General features: G+C 38.7%; 1 protein-coding gene across 1 annotated transcript; it reads left to right on the top strand.

Annotated features, from left to right (window-relative positions):
• Nucleotides 1-6,634: 6,634 nt before the first annotated feature.
• Nucleotides 6,635-17,653, top strand: LOC113027724 (ras-related protein Rab-37-like). The gene is made up of 9 exons (XM_026177456.1): nucleotides 6,635-6,984; nucleotides 13,757-13,867; nucleotides 14,924-14,965; nucleotides 15,120-15,186; nucleotides 15,271-15,323; nucleotides 15,414-15,479; nucleotides 16,194-16,250; nucleotides 16,337-16,413; nucleotides 16,880-17,653. The coding sequence occupies exons 1-9, from the start codon at nucleotides 6,829-6,831 to the stop codon at nucleotides 16,983-16,985; spliced, it is 735 nt and encodes a 244-aa protein (XP_026033241.1). The 5' UTR covers nucleotides 6,635-6,828; the 3' UTR covers nucleotides 16,986-17,653.
• The last annotated feature ends 2,996 nt before the right edge of the window (nucleotides 17,654-20,649 follow it).

Here is a 20,649-nt window from a genome sequence, read left to right as displayed (position 1 = left end):
TAATAATAATAATAATAATAATAATAATAATAATAATAATAATAATAATAATAATAATAATAATAATAATAATATTAATATCCTTCCATCCATCCATTTTCATCCGCTTTGTCCGGGGCCGGGTCGCGGGGGCAGCAGCCTAAGGAAAGAGGACCAGACCTCCCTCTCCCCAGCCACCTCCTCCAGCTTATCCGGGGGAATACCAAGGCGTTCCCAGGCCAGCCGAGAGATATAATCTCTCCAGCGTGTCCTGGGTCTGCCCCGGGGCCTCCTCCCGGTGGGACATGCCTGGAACACCTCACCCAGGAGGCGCCCAGGGGGCATCCTTATCAGATGCCCGAACCACCTCAGCTGGCTCCTTTCGATGTGGAGCAGCAGCTGCTCTACTCTGAGCCCCTCCCGGATGGCCGAACTTCTCACCCTATCTCTAAGGGAGAGGCCAGCCACCCTTCGGAGGAAGCTCATTTCTGCCGCTTGTATCCGCGATCTCGTTCTTTCGGTCACTACCCACAGCTCGTGGCCATAGGTGAGGGTAGGGACGTAGATCGACCGGTAAATTGAGAGCTTCGCTTTTACACTCAGCTCCCTCTTCACGACGGACCGGTGCAGCGTCCGCATTACTGCAGCTGCAGCCCCAATCCGTCTGTCGATCTCCGGCTCCCTTCTCCCATCACTCGCGAACAAGACCCCGAGATACTTGAACTCCTCCACTTGGGGCAGGAACTCATCCCTAATAATAATAATAATAATAATAATAATAATAATAATAATAATAATAATAATAATAATAATAATAATAACACATGATAATGTACAAAATAAATGTGCATCTATATCACACAGACTGTACAAACTGTTATAAATATGGACAATGCAACTTAGCACAACCAGTTTACTTTTTTTCTTCTTTTAGCTGCTCCCTTTAGGAGTCACCACAGTAGATCATCTGCCTCCATTTCTGTCACACCAACCCTGCAAGTCCTCCTCACTACATCTATTAACTTTTACTGAGGTCTTCCTCCTCCATATTCAACATCTGTTGGCCAGTAGATCCACTGTCTTCTCTGTGCACATGTCCAAACCATGTGAACCTTGCCTTATTAACTCTGCCACCTTCAGTTCTGGCTCTTGTTATTTGTGTCTTTTTGTTAATTTCACCATCTCCAAACCAAACCAGATAATCTGAGTCACAGCAGATGACTCAGATCTCACCCTATTCTTGCACTGACTTCTGTCACACCAGTCTTCTGCATATTCTCCTTTTTTACATCCATGAAATTTCTATGTGGTCTTGGCAGCTCCAACATTAAAATAAGACCCAGATTTCAATAACAACAATAATAACTGAGCTTATTATTATGTAAGCTTATGTAAACTCTCTTGCTTAAATAATTTGCTCTGGGATAAATAAAATATTCTGATTCTGATTAATTATTGTTTTAGCCCATTTACAGACTTACAAGCACCTATGCATAATCCACCTAATCAAACCCATGTGCAGTCATAAACATATATAAACAATTCAATACTTAATTTACAGGAGAGTAAGAAAACAGGAACTAATGAAACAATGCATTGTCCTCATACTTTTAATATTTGTTTCTAAATCTTATAAAAGAAGATATTTCCTCCATTATATTAAAAAACATTGTTCAGTTTTAAGGTTGGACTCACTACACCCACACCTAGAGCTTTGTCTGGTGTAGCCAAGTGGTAGAAGGCTTCCACTTTGGTGGTCTCAGGATCTCATCTGTACTTTTTGCAGATTACGTGCCCTCCAGCTCGTACTGGGATTGTTTGCAGCTGAGTTTTACTCATTTGCCAAGACCCGTTATTCCTTCACATTATGACCCGGTTATGGGCACTTCCTGGGTAGGGTGTTCTGGGCATACTCAACACTCATTGGAGGACAGCCCAATGATCATTTTTTGAATTGATTATCCCATATCTTGCTTATCTCTGCACCTTCATATCCTACATTTCATTTTTAACCACATAAGTGCTTCACTAATCACATGAAGGGGCTTATCTGGCTCTAACTGAAGATTTGTCCACACACTCATGCAATCTTGTGTATGCTCCACAGCAATGTACACAAGGCTTGGTACTTAAACTGCACACGGGCATAAAAGATCTCTTTTTGTTTATATACATTGGCATTTACAATGCAAAGACTTTTCATCTTAATTTTTTTATTTAAAAAAAAATCTTTACAGATAAATAAATATCACGTTCTGTGCCAGATCAGTTGTGAATAATCTGGATTAATCAGGAAAACAGTTTGTCTCTTGAGTTTTTAAATGAGTTAAACAGGAACAGCTGTATTTTAGAGGTTTCTGAACAAGTGAGCGTAATGTGTGGTCCACTGAACAGGAGCTGGAATGCTGTCGTATGAGACAATGTGTGACGAAACATTTCTCCCACTGAAAACACTACATCCAGATGAACAGAATCAACCTTTTGGTATCCACTGCTTACTCTGACAATGCACCAGAGAAGTTTACTTTTTAAAGCATAGCACTGTATATGTATTTGGATTTAAAGTATAGATGATCCTCCTAATAAAGAGTCTTACAGTTTCTGAATACCCAAAGTTCAGGTCAGTATGGACCATTCTCAATATATGTAAAAACATGCAAGTTTCAAAGTACATCTTTGAGATGCTCTGTGGTTTTTTATTTCTATGGTAAATGTTTGATCTAGTTAAAGATCAAACATGCATTCATACCTTCCTCTCAAATGGAACTAACAGTCACTGGTGAACTCAGAACAGTTACTATTTGGAAACTGATTTTAAAGGAATAGACAATTCTGACAATGACAAAGTCATTCACATCATTAAGGAATGTACTGCTTGAGTCATGGTCATTATCATGAGAATACTCGAGAATCAGAGAGCTCAATCAGCAGTCTCAATGCATAAGTACTCACTTCCCACAACTCCTTTCCTTTCTCTGATGGCTCTGTTGTCGATCTACCAGCTGCAAAAGATGGAAAGTGCCCTCATGTTGTGGCTTGATGAAGAGCCTCCTCAAAGAGCATAATCCTTGAGGCCTGTGCAGTACGTGGAAGTTGGCCTCTGGAGCCTTGCATATGATTGACTCTGCCATTGTGTGTCTTCAGCTGTCCTTCCAAGTGTGGTTTGACAGGTGAATATCCAATGACTGCTCATCTGTCAGACGCCCTATTGTAATGCCACCACTGGACTCTGGAGTGACAAATCACGCTTCTCTGTCTTGCAGTCTGGGGAATGAGTCTGGGTTTGGCGGTTGTCAAAAGAACGGTACTTGTGTAAAGTTTGGTGGAAGTGGGAATATGATGTAAGGTTGTTTTCAGGAGCTGGCCTCGACCCCTTAGTTCCAGTGAAGGGAATTCTTAATGCTTCAGCACACCTAGACACTTTGGACAGTTTCGTGCTCCCAACTTTGAGGGAACAGTTTGGGGATAGTGCCTGTATTCCAACATATAGACACGGATAAGCAGGTTTGATGTGGAAGAACTTGACTGGCCTGCACAGAATCCTTTGTGATGTTCAACAGCAGGTCAGATTTGCTGTTAGACCCCACTTCCAGTCTTTATGCTAAGTGAGGCTAATTATCTCCAGCTCATCTCGTCATGGCAGCCTATACGGTCAAAGTACCGGCCGATCATGCTCTAGATCTGTCTCTGCCTGTCCTCCTTATGAAAAAGCTCTTGGAAAGACATTGGTGGGAAATGTCCATCTAAGTGATAGTTATTTGGTATCCTGATGATGAACAGCCTTCTAGGAAGCTCGGTTTGACACACACAGACTATCCTTACCTTGGTCCAATAGTTCTGGGCAGCATTGTGCCCATTGTTGGCAATGCCGATCAAAGAATGCCTGCTGTTTTGGTGGGGAAGATATTCAAGAGAAGGCAGATTTAACAAAGTTATTACGAAGTAATGGCTTGATTTGGACCCACAGTGGTGAGTTTGTTTTACTCGTTATCTACTCACTCTTCACCAGATAAATTTTTATTTGTCTATACACCTACAATTTAGACAGTGCTAACCTCCTAAGCCCTAATCTAAGGCCCAATTGAATAACCTCTGTCTTATTTCATAAGACAAGCTAAATAATTAATAGCAGTGTAAATGGACTGAGTCTTATATAGCCCTTCTCTACTCTCCCAGAGTACTCAAAGCGCTGTAAACAACATGCCTCATTCACCCAATCACAAGAACTTGCTTCTATACTTAAGTGCAATCTAACCAACATTCACACTCCTATTGGAGAGCAACTTGGGGTTGGTATCTTGCCCAAGGATATTTGGCATGTAGCCTGGGGAAGCCAAGGATCAAACCACCAGCCTTCCAGTCAGTGGCTGATCTGCTCTACCACCTGAGCTACAGCCACCCCGGTGGTAGTTGGTACTCCTTACTGTGTACTCCTGTCTTCTATATGGTCTAAGCCTGCAACAGAGAGGTTCTTTTCTATAGATGACCACCACCATCATCAGGATCACCAAACAAAACACTACAAAGAGGTTTAGGACAGAGACAGAACAACAAGCTGTTACTGTTTCAGCTGTTTCAAGCTGCACATATAATATAGTTCATGCAGTGAACACAGCCATTTGGTACAACCAAGTTATTTACAATTCCTAAATATTGAACCTACAGACTTCTGCTTGTAAATTTTACTTGACCCAGTTCTCTTCATTTTTATTTAAAGATTTTGTGTTTTCATAAATGTATTAGCAGTACATCTCACAGTACTTGATTTAAATTATAAGCCAAAATAATTGAAAGCATTAAAAGAAACCCACTGCTATGTAAACGCGTAATATAGAAGAAGGATTATATTACTGTATTAATGTATTGTTACCTTAAACTTTTTAATGTTATACACAGTGATGCCAAAGCAACTTCAACTCAGAACAAGTAATTGCTCTCTGTTGATGTCAGGGAAAATTCAACTATTAATGAATCCATGTTACTCTGTTATGTTAATGCCTGAGTGTTGCAATGTGCTATTAAAAAGGCTCACGCATAAATGTCAACAACAGAGACAGCTTGTCATCTGACAGTAAATACTGTTTTGTGTTCTGCATATCATACGGGTCAGCTGTTCCACACTTCAGTTTCATACGGTGGAACAGTTTGTAATGAACCTTATGTGAAGTATAATAGCGAAGTTCTATGGTCTCACATCTGTCCGCTCCTGGTGTTGCCGACTAAATCTAAGCTTGACATCACTTCCACTTTCCCGCACTGTCAAGCTGTTTGTGACATCCCTGGTCTAGTCCAATCATCTTCTCCCGGCCTTTTTCAGGCCAATCAGCATTCGTGCCACATACTTTGAATCTGTCATTCTCCTTTGCAGATGCCTTCGTGCAGCCCACCCCCTCCTCATCACCGCCTCTCATCACTTAGGTTCCATCTAAGCCACTGTCTTCATCTCCACCACCAGCGTCTAGACTCTGGGGGGTCCTCCTCTAATCCCTATCACACCTGGGGTTCTGTTCCACTGAGTCAGGCCATTGGAGTCTAACCACCAAATATCTCTATCTTTATTCTCTACATCAATAAATCATGTTCATTCTTTCTAATGGCCTCTCCTTATTGAAATAATAAAGCCCTCCTCTGGATAAATTACACAGAACCTTTTGCACTGTGCCCATTGATTATATCAGAAAAATTAGCCCTTAAATCAAAAGCATATTGATTCTCCTTTATTCTCCTCTCATGCTGTTTTCAGAGGGAAACATATGTTGAAACCTGAATTTACACTGGATTATTTGGCTGGTAGTAGGCCTTCCACTCCCTTCCTTACATTTCCCCTTCAGGTCTGCTGAATTTTGAGCTGCTAATATGTGCAGCTCTGGGCAGAATGCTGTTTATTTCTAAAGTGAACTGGCTCCATCTTTGTAAATAAATTATAGTGCATTATTAGTAGATCTCAGTGTGATATTGCAGAAAATTTGCAATATGCAGTATCACAATAATTTGCCCTGCCTGTTGTGATCCAATTGACCAACTCATTTCCTCCTCCCTAGGATTTCTATAAATGCAATAACAGTCACTGAACTGAACTGAATAATCCTAAAGCCTACAATACAAAAACAAACATTATTAATTGATTATAATTAACCTTATAGATTTATGTTCTTCAGGGCAGACAACATCTTAACAAGTAGGGTTTTTTTCATGAACTCAGGGACATCACAATGAATTATGGCATTTTTCGCCTCTCCTTTCATAAGGGATGAAAGGAAATGAATGAATAATAATAACACTAATAATAATAATTTTCAACTACTTTAACAGAATTTCCCAAATGAAACATTTGTTATCTTATCCTGTCTCATTGTTATTTCTACTAAAACAACTATAATTAAACGGAACACACATTCGTCTCCGTTTTTTAATATCATAGTATAATATCATTGTTTTGGAAATATACACAGAGATCCAAAGCACTGGGTAAAATAAATGATGTCGAACTTTATAGATCGAATATCTGAACTCTTGAAAGAAAAACCACCACAACAAAAAAAAGTGACAGCCATTCAATCCTTCTCGGTCCATCCTCTGACCACTCATGCAGCGTGATGTGCGTGAATCACGACATACCATCATGTGGAGTGATGTAGGCAGAAGCCCACAGACTGTGATTCACTGTAAAGGAGGAGCCAGTTAAACAGCGTGGACTGTCGGAGAAGAGAGGAGGAGAGAAGAAAGCGAGCTGAGGGCTGTGAGACGACGAGTCGGCTGAAGCGAGAGTGCGAGGTTTACCAGCTTTTTATTTCCTCCGGAACCCTCGACGCTGTCATAAAGAAGCCTGTGAAGTGAAGGACTCTCAGGATGGAGCGGATGGAGTCAATGGAGCCGATCTCGGCATACTACACCACGGATTACCCGGAGATCCAACCAGACAGTACTTACGGATCCAAAGAGACAACCGAGAGCCAGGCAATGACTCCACCACCTCCAACATATGACGAGGAGTTGGTGCACAAGGTACGACCATATGGTCATCATGATACAACAACAGGTTTCATAGCCAGGAGCACTTTTATGCACTTACTTGCTGCGCGTTTTTTTCACGTGATTTTGCTTCTTGTTTATTTCTTCTTGTTTATTACTGGTGAAATGTGAGGAAACGTTTCTAAACCCCGCAGCATCCCGGTCCTTGACCGGATTTGCGCTCACGTGGTGCTGATTTACATTCAGATGCAATTTATAGTTGGTCTGTTTCCAGCCCTAATGTGTGTCAAATCACTTAATTCCTTCTGAGATGAGCTGTCAGCTTACAAGAAGGTCCCCCTTCACATATGAGCCGATTACTTCCTGCTGTCAGGGCAGGAAAGCTTTAAAAGAGGTCACTTTCTTTGAAAAAATGTCTTAACCAAACGCCAAATTCCCAAAGCAATCCTCACATTTAGGTGTTGATCACCAAAAAGTGCTGTAGAATAAAATTACATTTCAAACTCAAATTTTAGTTGACAAGTACACTTTCAGTTTCTCCTTACTGCGACCCAAAGCTCAAATAACCCATAAATACAACAGTAAATACACTAATTTATTTCTGACACCTTAAATTCCACAACTCAAACACACTAAAATACACAAACACACTAAAATGTCAGAGTGAATGTGATCCTGTTTTGACTGTTGTCACAAAAACTGTACAATATAGCCATTTGTCATTCAAAAAGCTTAATTGCGCTCGCAGCAAGCAGTTAAGTTACATTAATGTCTGGATTTAAAGAGAACCACTGAATCCTTCCTGGTGCTCCCATTTGACCTCACTGTTGATGGAACAAAGATAAAAGAGGAGCTCCCTTTAGGCTTCAGTGAAATGTCACATTGTATTTCAGAGCTGTGTTGCAGAAACCATTTCCCTTCAGTCTGGAGGAGTCATGTCATTCAAATGGCATATCTTTCTTCTGATAAGCATCTGGCCTCCAGCCTGCTATGTTCTAATTTCTCTCTTTTTAGATATAGCAACTGAGCAGAATTAGCACATCAATACTCTGATTCAACTGATAAGACATAAACTTTAAAATAAAACTATCCGGTAAAGTCAAAAATGTATTCCCTTTAACTAGCTGCCTTTAATTGCCTTAGAAATTTATTATAATCTTGCTACTTATTTATTTATGTTTGCACTCATAAATGTCCCAGATCATTGGGTGCACCCTTGGTTTAGGTTCAGGGTTATTGGCAAGGTTAGGCATACACTTATTTTTAAGTTTATAGAGAGAGTCTCTGGGAAATTAACAGAATCAAATTCACTTCATCTCTCTGAAGTCTAAAGGCATGTGTATGTGTCATCTTAGTGTGGAATGTGATTGGTTGGGACCAAAATGCAGACCCTAAAGGAAGGTAGAATTAAACATGAAATGAATTAGAGCAGGCCGGGCCCTGCCATTGACTGACCTAGGTGGAAGCACTGCTGCAGCACACAAAGCATTGATATCTCCACCAAGCTGGGTGCAGAGGTGGTGATGGACAGCATTACGGAGGACCAGGCTTACTCTTTGAAGATGGCGGGCTCAGACAAAGCCTATCTTTTAAATGCAATTCAGAGTTTCCTTACATAGACTTGGGCTGGGAAGCAGCCGATTATTGTTCAAACAACACAATTATAATTTGTGAAATTGAAAATGAAATAACTTTTTTATTTTATATATATTTAATATTTTTATTTTATGAAAAGTCTGGATGTACCTCTTTACCATTCTCATGCATGTGCACACACATGCACATGTGGTCTGCGTCACTGCCATAACAAATACATTCTGTGCACTGCCAGCTATAAGACCTTATGCAGAAACGTTTGTGATTTTCCTAATAATTTCAAATGAATTTCAATCATAAAAAAGGTTGTGAATACTTGTGTAAAAAGATATTTTAAGTATTTAAGTTTTAATAAATTTACTCCCAAACACTCCAAAAACCATCATCACTGTCATGGGGTGGATTTTGTGTGTAGATTTACTCGGCATTGTTTGGCTGTAAAGGGCTAAGGAATGCAGTGCGAGTCTTCACAAAGATAGATGCAATTCTAACATGTGACTGTTATATCAGCTCACACATATACACACCACACACAGACTTGTAGTGTCAGGGAAGCAGGTGCACTGAAAGGGGTCATATTCTAAGAATACACCGTGTTCTTTGTGTCTAAATCAAGAAGAGTAATTTCAAGTGAACTTGAAAAAGTCAGTCTTGCCTTTTTGCCCTTCCTTTGCCAATATAAATAATAAAGGGACTAATAAAGGTTTATCCTATCTTTTGTACTCACTCTTCTCAGGCTTTCACTCTGCCTTACCTTTTCCTCCCAGGAGGAGTTCTAATTACACAACAAAAAAGGCTCCTTTTAAGAGCTCGTTGGTGAGGCCAGTACTTACTCATGAAGCTGAAATGGTTACAGTTGCTTTGTGGATTCCGTTCTGTTATTAATTCTCCCTTCAATACTCACAGTTGTCCCAGATGACATTTTTAATAAAGTCAACCTAATACTGCTTTTGTAATATTTTTGGAAAGATTAGCTTAGAGACATCTTTACAGACAGAGTGGTTTTGTATTTTTTCTTACTGCCAATATTTCACATTAATACCCACAAAAACATTGCATTCTTTTGTATCTCGCAGTGGTTTCCTGTTTTTTCCATTCTCTCCATGGCCCTCATCCAAAAGACACATTTTTAAAGCTGCAAAGCACTTTTTTTTCTTTTTTTTTTCATTTTAAAAAAGTCTGTAAGTGTAGTAAAACCATGGTAGCTACCTGTCCACCACAAAAAAGCAGACATCACTATCAACTAGCTGGTTGAGTGTTTAGCTAAATAGCGGCAGACCAAAACAGAACTAAAAAGGTGGATACAGGACTTTAATTTGTCTAAAAAAACAAACACTTGGTCTTACAGATTGCAGGGCACATTGACTTTTAGTATTGGAAACAGTGACTTTATCGCCTGTTGTTCTGTGGTTTCAAACCCCAGCTGTGCAGTATATCAAAGCTTAAATCAGTGGCAATTTGGAAACTGTCAAGCTAAATTACATTCTGGTCAATACTGCACATGCTCCAGGAAGAGAAAAGTGACATTTCAGAGAACTGTATCACTCTAAATTCACCACATCCCCTAATGCTGTTACTCCAACGACTTGTAAAAAGACATCCCATGCTTATTGCCTCAGTAACCTCCACAGAAGCTCATACTGAGGCTAGAAAGGAAATTTGCAGGCACTTAGCAATCTGCCTGTGAACCACAGAGATGAGAGAAATCTAATTCTTCTTTCTCTCGCGCACTACAACACATATACACAATATACATCATCAGTGTGTAATTCCCAAACATCTGTGGTGCATTCGCCTCATTACCTCCTGTCTCTAGAGGGGTTTCATGAGACAGTCTCACTTCTCGGCTAACTACAATTTAGTAGCATCACCACATGTACGTGTGTAGTGAGTACAATGAGTATGTTTTTTTTTTCTCAGCACTAATTCCATCTTCACATGTACACATGGAGGCATTATGTTACACACTCTCAGTTATGTCCAGTAAAGAGGGAAGTGATACAGCTGAATCACAGCAGGATCAGATCAAAATATTTAAATAAATTATTGTCTTCAGATTTAGATGCAGTCAGTGGCTTATGTGATCACAGACTGCATGTAAAAGACGGATGTATCTTCCACATCCCAAAAAGTTAATTCTGTTCATCTGGACGTGGCGTTTTCAGTGGGAGAAACATTTCCTCACTCATCCAAGTGACTTCTTCAGTCTCAGCTGACTGCAGATTTCCCCAACTTTATAAACAGTACATGTGCATAATGACCGAAACTAGAATCAATGGTGAAAAATGGACTGTCAGGTCAGTTTCTTGATCGTTAATGTGATCAACAACCACTGATCAAAAACCATTGATTAATGGCCATGAGTACCATTCACAGAGAGTTGGGGAATGGCTGCAATCACAGCATTATAAGATGGTCAAAGATGTACCCTTAGGCACCCTCTTCAATTCAGAGATATCTGTATCTGTGGGGATGGTGTTCGCTCTGCGTTGTACCATCCTGATGACACCCAGTTTGTGCTTCAGTGGATGAAGCAGAAGCACAAGCCTTAAATAATGATCCGTAAGCGTAGGTTTATGGTACACATCAACTTTCAAATGTCCCCATTACTGATGGAAATCTCACAGTCTAAGAAGGCTAACCTGTCATTTTTCATATCATCTGTGGTGAGCCTGAAATAATTTTTCTACTGAGTTAATGTGATCAGTGAAATGTGGTATATCCAGTACACCACTTCCTATGTCCCTACGAAGTAGTGTACTGGCAGATGTTAGAAAGTTTGACCTGCAGTCTTACCAACAGCCATCAGGAGTAGACTTCCACTCTTTAGAAAAAGAGCCCTAATCAGGCACCAACTGGGTACCTGGTTATCAGCACCTGGAGTACCAGAAACTCAAAATAAGAGTCAATAGCAGAATAATCTGTTTGACGTTGGCAGAGAAGATTTGGTTTTTGATGTACACAACCCACACACTCAACTCTGCTACTCAAAATGCATATGCATTTTTGTGGCACTATTTAAGGAGAAATAAACAGATTTTTCAAAGCTATCAAATTTATTGCCTAAAAGCATTATTACATCAAAGAAAAACCAGATACAAATTTCCTTAGGTTTATGCTGTGAGTTTTACTGTGCGGCTCCCCACCTTTCAGGACACAGTAAACTGGAAAAGCAGAATACATGTAAAGCCTCTCTGTACAAGGTGTATTTCAAAGGAAGAATAAGGAAGTGAATTTGCTGGTGACTCCTGAGTAAAGCTGATATGAAAATTCACTGGATGACTGATGAGGCAGTATCCATATTTAATCCAGCACACTGGGATGTAACTCTTTTCTAAAAATCCTCCATATGCTGAAATCAAATGAGGCTACAAAAGCTGCTTTAGCTTCTCAGCTCTAATCCTTTCCTCCATTCCCCCCACTTCTTTTATTTATCCCTGATCATTCATAAAGCCTTGAGGCAAAATTGAGTTCAACCACTGCCTGGTTTATCTGATGAGTGTCATGCCTTCACTTTTTTCTTGATTTGTCTTAGTTCTTTACAAACTGCTCATCATCAGATCAAGTTCAAGTTCAAGAACTTTATGCATTCTATCCCAATTTATGAACCTTTTTCTATTAGTTTAGCATGCCAGAAAACTCACCTGCTATTATTAAAGCAGCACTGAAAAACTCAGCGCTTTAACCCCTGGGCCATTTGTCATTCAGTGCAATTTTAAGGCAGGCCTACTTGTGCATATCTGACCAAGAGCGATAATCACATTTACTGTCTTTTCACACAATATTTGGCCACAATGACAATGAGTACTCCTGAGTTTTATCAAGACAGGACTGGTTGAAAGTTTTGTTGCCTTTTTAAGACCACTTTATTACATTTCCATGGTTACTATTACTAGACATCAAGTGAAGACCACTTCTGACAGCACATCTGCATTTGAATCATAAAGCAACTGTAGTGGATGCTCCAGCCCAGTAGCTCTTCTAGTATTCTACCCCAGTGATTAACGGCCACTGCAGCTAATTAGTGCATAAAATACATTACTGAATGTGTATTAAGGTGAAATCTAAGAGTGTGAAGATGAAGGTTCTTTCATGAGAGTTAATGAATGGAAGTCTATTTTTTATGCCTAACTTTCTTTCTATAAACATAATTAAGATTTTTATTGTCTCAACCTGCCACTCTATAAAATGCATTTGGGTGTAAATGAAGAACTACCCTGGTGCCACAGAGAGGAAAGAATGTGAATTTGGCAAAGAACAAAGATTGGCATTGATTTCGGCACTGAGTTTCTTAAAGATGGCATTTCCTTTGCCTTGCAAAGGGTTAACAAAATATTTACATATATTTTATTCAAAACTTATATGTAGCCAATATACCCTAACCTATGCTTAAAAAATTTAGGTTTAGCCTTTCTGCGATTTTTAAAGCTTTCAAGAACAAACGTTCAAACACAGGTCTTTTCATTGCCTGTCTTTACAATCTACAATCCTTTTAGTTGTCTCTTCCTAAACATAACCACATAATGATGAAGAAATCCATCATTCTTGTGGCTTACTGCATTATTTACTGCATTTTTCTTCTGGCAATAATATTTATAATATATTTCACTACAGGATAAAATGTAGTCATTTGGCTGTCACAAGATAACAGCCACATAGCCTGCATCAAAACTCCCAGATCACTCCTTGAAGAGAGCAGAGAACAGCTTGACTGTGTCGCACTTACTTAATCTGCCACAGTTAAAGGACACTTTGTGGGTGTGGAGGTGGTGGGTACCCTGGTGTGACTGAAATTAAAGCGCAGTAGACAATGAAATATTGACTGATGGTCCTGGTGACTAAGTTGGATGTGTGAATGCTGCCTTTCATTGATTCCATTGTCTTGAAGGTTATCTCCTCTGGCTTGTGAGTCATGCGGTAATAGTGGTACACTGCCAAGCTCTTAGAAAAGAAAATGTCGGTGCTGCTTGGAAACAGAATTGTCGACCATGACACAGATGTTGACTCACAACTGAAAATTATGAAATGATTGCAAGCATTCAACCATAAAGAGATTTTCAAGGCCAATTGAGACTGCAGCCAGGCTACTTCCTGCTGCTCCCGTATCACTAGGGGTCACCACAGCTTACTCTGTGCCTCTACCATATACTTAGACCATATATATAGAGGTAAGAAATTTAACTGTGGGAATTTATGTGTTTTCCTACAGACAATCCTGGTTGGGGACAGTGGTGTGGGGAAGACATCTCTGCTGGTGCAGTTTGATCAGGGCAAGTTCATCCCTGGCTCATTCTCTGCCACAGTGGGCATCGGATTCACAGTGAGTGCTTGGAACAATTTTTTTTTTATGAAATTGGACTGGCTTTTATTTATCCATGGTTTTAGATTTGCCTCTGGCATTTCAGACATTAGCAGTGTGGGAGGAGGCAACCTAAGTGTCATTGTGTGAGAGGTGGGGTACACCTTGGACAGGTCACCAGTCTGTCTCCGTTTTATATATATATGCAGATTATACAACTTATATGTATAATCTGCAAATGAATACTTTCCATCCTCTTTAGAGTTTGCTCATTTCGATAAAAAGCTGATGATTCACATTTGCCACTCAGTGCCATTAAAATCAATGCAGAAGAGAGGTTGTAATGAGCACAGGCAGTAGCTAGTGTGACGTCACTCACTGGTTTGTAAGTTCTTATTATCAAGCCTCAAGATGACCCTTTCTGTCTTGGTGTTTTGAAACCAGATGTGATGAGAAAGGGATGGTTCTCATTGGCTAATGACTTGTGATTGAAAAGTAATTCACCGGGAGTATCCTCCTTTGTGAAACTTATCACTTGATTGATGAAAATTTACAAAATGGGCCAAGCAGATTATTCAATATAGGACGTCAGGGCCAGGGAAACATTTCCTTACAGTCATTGGACTTGGATGTGTTTTTGCACCTACATGTTTCACTTTCCAAGCCTTAAAGCTACATCTATCTTTAATACTATCTACATTAATGACATGAGAATGTAATTAGAACCACCCCGCTGAAATCTTAAATGGTGAAATTTAGAAATATTTTTTAAAACAATTCTGAAGTTTGCAACGATTTAATATAGTATTAAATGAAGCAAGTGGGAGGGTTTTCTTTCCCATAAGTTTTTATACGTTGTGACTTCTTTTTGCAACATGAGTCACCCCCTGCTGACCATTAAAAGGAATGGAGGTTTGAGGTAGTTGTACATTGCCTCTCTCACTAAACATATATTTCAAAATCTGAAGAAATAAAGCCACAACTATCGACAAACATAGATAACTTGTCTTTGTACTTTGCATTTTTAATTTGTTCTACTAGCTGCTCGTACTGTTCTTCTGTTTCTACCTCTCTCAGAATAAAGTGGTGACTGTGGATAACGTAAAGGTCAAACTGCAGGTCAGTAAGTAAATCAGTTCCAGTGCAAAGTTGATGTGCTTACACAATAGCACTCTATTTTTAGAGTAGTGGCTGGTTTCCTCTTGGGCATCACCATTATAAGTGAAAATAAGAAGTAGCCAAGTGGAAACAGGCCAGTTCTTTTCTGTTTCAGATATGGGACACAGCAGGACAGGAAAGGTTCAGAAGCGTGACACATGCGTATTACAGAGATGCACACGGTGAGGCGATACAAACCCTAATCCATATCACAGCATCACAGGTGTTACACTGGCACTCAATTTTTGTTGGTTCTCTTTCCAAAGCTTTGCTCCTTTTGTATGACATCACCAGCAAATCATCTTTTGACAACATTAGGGTAAGTCTGTGTTTGTACCCTGGGAAAATATGAAAATGTGCTACAGTTAAAGATTTATTTATGAGTGTGTTTGTATGTCTCTTGCTTCAGGCTTGGTTAACAGAGATCCACGAGTATGCACAGAGCAATGTAGTCATCATGTTGCTGGGCAACAAGGTAAGAGGAAATTGTTTGAGAAGCTTAGCATGTGGAGCAAAAAGTGCAAAAGAAGGATATGATCTGTGCTGAAGACAGAGCAGTTTCTGGATCAGGGCATTTTGTAAAGATAATGTAAACGAGTTATAAAAGAGTTAGAGCAAAGTGATAGTGCTGCTTTGGGTTCAAGTGTCGGGTTTAAGTATATGTAACAATATGAATGCAATGATAAAAATGTGAGTGGCGCCACATCGTAGGTAGCTTAGTAATAATAACATTTTTAAAAGCTATATAACATATATGATGCTGTATCACATTTTGTTATATATTAAATTTACAAGTCCTCACAAAAAACAGTGTAAATTTAATCAAATGTACAGTCGCTGCACTACTTCAATCACTATGCGTGTATAAAAGTATCTGAACTACCAGCAAACTACTATAAACGTGTTAGACTACTAGTTTTATTACATGATCTACTCTTCAACATTGAATAGTGGTAGCAAACACTGAAAATTCCACAAGATATGTTTTCCTTTAGAAATATCCTGATTGATCTTGTATATTATGAAGTCTAAAAATGTAAATACTCATACCTGTGCATGGTTTTGTTCAGCTTTAAAAAAAAATAGCTGTATCAAGATGTACATTGTTTTTTTTACTTAATAGTTTAAATGTGTTTATTTTTCTGCACCAAGTCTTTCCTAAAATCCTAAACTAATGTGTGTTTATCAGGCCGACATGAGCAGTGACCGAGCGATCAGGAGAGATGAAGGAGAGAGGCTGGCCAGAGTGAGTATTTTATTTACTTCCATAAAAACAGAACTGATAGCGTTTAATCTGCTACTTACTGTGTTGTGCTCTCTTTGTGTGTTCAGGAGTACTCAGTTCCTTTCATGGAGACAAGTGCCAAGACAGGGGTCAATGTAGATCTGGCCTTCACTGCTGTGGCCAAGTATGACACAGATGCCACACAGTAGCTTTTGAACAGTCCATAAACTATAGATGTGTATGATCTGAAATGGTCCTTGTTTGAGCCAACAAGAAGTCATGTAATGGGACTAAACAAAGATAAATTATTATCATTTGCTTTGCTTTTCTTCTTCTGCCACTAATTTCATTTTCATATGACAGCAGCAAAGTTGTTACTACTGAATTTGAGATTGTTTTTTCACATCGCTCAATTTTATCTCACATCTTTGCTGAACATAGTATATATTTTCAGAAAATTCCAGGATTCATTATAAAGAAATGTTTCAATTCCCTTAGTACTATATAATTTAACGTATTTATTGCAAGGGATTTATTCTTAAGTAGTCCACTACTATTTTCATGTGTTTTCTTACCACAATCCTCTGCAGTAGAATAATTCTATCAATATCAGTGTTATCTTCTAAAATATGCCTTGTTCTGTTCTTCAGGGAGTTGAAGCATCGGGCCATCCAGCATCCCAGTGAACCCAAGTTCCAGATTCATGAATATATTGAGGCACAGAAGGAGAAGTCAGGTTGCTGCAGCTACTTTTAAAACTTATCTCCCAACTCTTCCTCCTCCCATAGCTCTGGGCGAACAGACTGTCAGAGACACATTACTGAGTGGGAGGAAGCCCTGTATCTCACTGCTGCTCACAAAATGTTACACTGCCATTCATTCAAGACTAAAAGCCAAACGTACATCAGTGGATTAACCATGCTACAGACCCACACAAATTTTCTTTAGCTGAATACCTCCAACTCTCCAGACGTCAGTTTGCACTACTGATGCTTTCTAAAGTACATTCAAGGAAAGAGTAGTTATTTATTTGATATGTTAAAAAAAAATTCCTGAGGGAATATTTTGTAACTTAGATGATCAATATTAGTCTCTTGTATTTGTTTTGTTTTTTTAATGCAATTGCAGTCAAGAGTTAGTAAATCTGGAGGCAGGAGCAAACAGCTAGCCTGACCCTGTCACAAACCACCTACAACTCCATAACATAGTTTTCTCATTTGTTTAACATGAACCATGCTAACAGACAGTGTATCCTAGCCTGTTAGCATGAGAACTTTTACTAATTTTGATTAAGCGCAGTGCAACCGATGCTAAAGGAGCCTTTCATTTAGAGAATATTTGGTTATAAATCCAATTAAAAACCTTTTCATGACATTTACATGCATCTTCTATTTTTAAAATTTTATTTATTTATTTATTTGTAAGTAATTATAATAAATTATAATTATCTATATAAAATGTATTTTCTCTTGGTGAAGTTATATGATTCATGTGTCTTTGGAACAGTTATTTTTGTTAATATTTTCTGTTGTTTCCTCACATGTGGACGGTAAGGCGCTAGGCTGGTTAGCGCTTTTGCCTCACAACAACAAGGTTACTGGTTTAAGCCCTGGTTGGGATCATTGTGTGTAGAGTTTGCATGTTCTCCCTGTGCCTGTGATGATTTTTCTCATGCATATTGGGTTAACTGGTGTTTCTAAATGAACTGTAGACCTTAAACTACTTGGAGCATGTAGAATAAACATTGGCATGCAGAGCAATGCATCTGTGAACTGTCTCTGGGAGAAGGATTACTGTGAAGAGCGAACATTCGATACTAAGTACTTGAGTTGTTGTCTGTTATTTAAGGAGGCGTTATGTACATACAGCATGAGTTGAATAATTTTATATGGTGTTATACTGTGCAAAAGTCTTGGGTCATCCTTGTAATAGTTGCAGCATCTCTTGGGGGGGGGGGGGGGGGGGGTGTCAAACCAAGTGCTCCATCCAGGTGTGCTTTTATTGTACATAAAGTGTGTTTGGGATCATTGTCATGCTGAAGAATTAGGCCATTATCAATCTGCTGCTTGCCCGATGGTATTGAATGCTAGTTCAAATTCTGACCATACTTATCTGCATCCGTAATTTGATCAAGTTTTGACAATATCCCCAACATCACTGGGTGAAACACAGCCTCAAACCATGAAAAGGTCTCCACTTACAGATGGCTGTTGAAACTCAACCTCTCCTGGCAACTCATTGAGCCAAATTTGGATTTATCACTGCATAAGACCTGTTAGCACTGATTTTCACTCAAGTTCTTGTGTAATTTGGCACAGGTAAGCATTTTCTCCCTGTTCCCATTCCTTAACAAGAGCCTCTTGACAGCCATCTTTCCACTGAGACCATTTCAGCACTGTAAGATCTAATGAGATGACAGTATTTAAAAAAATTATGCAAACTTGTTGCCTTAGAGAAACTAATTACAGTTTATTTAAGATATACGCAGTACTTTGAATAATCAGATTTTTCTGAGAATGAATTAATGAAAAAGTCAACTGATGAATATGTCAGTTGAAATAAATAATTCGTTTTTAGCACTTTATATAGTTTGTTTTTGCTCTACAGGCCAATTAAAAGCTCAGTTGCACATGCACACTGAACATGCATTTGAAAGTGCCTCCATTTTTATTTTTGTATAAGAATACACTAATATGAACAGTAAATTTGGGTAATCAGTTTTTAAATGCTCAGGGCTGAATTTAGATCCTCCAACAGATATTTTCACAAAGCTGCATTACATTTTTTGGTTCCTCTGAAGAGGAAAACAAACTGTTTTCATTCATCTCCTGGCAGTAGCATGTACCTTAATGCTACACTGTGTTATTTGCTAACGCTGTAAGAGACATTCTGTACAGAGCATACAGGAGTTTTACCAAAACCTTTGAAATCTGAAATAAAAGAGTGGGAGTACAAGTTTTTATTGACCAGAAAACCATAATGAGCTGAAGAATGCCAAACTGCTACGTAAAGAAGAGGGGAAGTAGTGAGTGGTATTTCTCTCTGTGTCTGTCCCTCCAGGTTACACATTTTAAATAACACGAGTTAATACATTAAGGAAAGGTTGCTTTTGTGACATTTGTTTTGGACAGTAGTCTACAATGCTCTTCTGCAAATATTACTGCTTGATGAGTGTATGTTTGCTGTGTTACTAAGTTTGGACAGGTTTGATATACTTCTAAATTATTCAGATTGTGGTCAGCAGACCTTTTGTCTATTGAGCAGCTGTTTTGTTTTGACAACACCACTGCCACAAGCAGTGTTTTATGTGCTGTATGCTGGATAAAAATAAATAAATTATTTTTACCTGCAGGGGTGCTCTCTTACCTGCAGACAACCACCATAGCCGCAATGGTGTGTGTGTGTGTGTGTGTGTGTGTGTGTGCGTGCGTGTGTGTGTGTGCGTGTGTGTGTGTGTGTGTGTGTGTGTGTGTGTGTGTGTGAGAGAGAGATTACCATACCCCCGATGGTAATTGGTTGCAGTAAGTCACAACGAGCAAGGACAGATGGACTGAACCAATAATTTACAAAAACTAACGTCATTACTTTGATCTGTTTGTCAGAATCACCATCTAGTGCAGGTGCACAGTTGTAAAAACCCAACAGGAATTTAAAAAAAAGAAACTAATTTCCTGTTTGTAGGCCTGGCCTTCAAAATAATAGCATGGGTTGTCTAACAGTCATCGTAGCCGTTCTAGTACAGCTAAAATAATCTACTCACTAAATTCAGTCCAGATCAAATGAAACATAAACTCCACCTGTTAAGCAGATGGACTTAAGAGAAGAAATTTTGTTGAGAAAGTAGGATAATTACTTTAAACTTTCAGACTTATCAAGTATGTGATGAAACCATCCTGTTCCAAATTTCATCTCATAGTATTTTATTAAATATCTGAATTTATGCTGTTAAAGCATTTCAAGTAACTAAGCTAGGTCATTTTTGTGGGGTCCCATTTTATCTCATATTGCAAGGTTTCATTGATTATTTACTTATTTATTTATCATTTTTATATCATGTATAATTTCATATCGTACAATTTTCTTAAAATTTGATTGGACATTATGTGAGGTTTGGTTAGACCATATGATTTTTATATTTTAAATACTGTGACTGAATATTGTATGGGCTATATAACAGTAAAACTATCCAATCAGGCTGGTTTACTCTAAACATTTAAAATGCTCAATTTGTATAAAGACATGTAACAGTTTTCTAACACCACTTTTTAAAATTATGATATGTCCCTGTACTAGAAAAATACAGGTTCAATAATACATTTATTAAGGTAGTGTGTTTGACTGTACAGATAAAGTCTTAAAGGAAATAACAGTATCATTCTGTATTATGTATTTTCTTTTGACCAGCTGACTGCTAGAGGTA

This window comes from Astatotilapia calliptera, chromosome 8 (assembly GCF_900246225.1).
Source record: "Astatotilapia calliptera chromosome 8, fAstCal1.2, whole genome shotgun sequence".
NCBI classification, from domain to species: domain Eukaryota; kingdom Metazoa; phylum Chordata; class Actinopteri; order Cichliformes; family Cichlidae; genus Astatotilapia; species Astatotilapia calliptera.
The sequence above is the reverse complement of the archived record's forward strand: the minus strand, read 5'-3'. Positions and strand labels throughout refer to the sequence as shown.

What these genes read in the sequence shown, in the direction of transcription:
- LOC113027724 (XM_026177456.1), top strand. Translation starts at nt 6,829, where the DNA reads ATGGAGCGGATGGAGTCAATGGAGCCGATCTCGGCATACTACACCACG. An exon ending in CAGTGGGCATCGGATTCACA is followed by an intron (nt 13,868 to 14,923) that starts GTGAGTGCTTGG and finishes TACCTCTCTCAG; the next exon opens with AATAAAGTGGTGACTGTGGA. An exon ending in CATCTTTTGACAACATTAGG is followed by an intron (nt 15,324 to 15,413) that starts GTAAGTCTGTGT and finishes CTCTTGCTTCAG; the next exon opens with GCTTGGTTAACAGAGATCCA.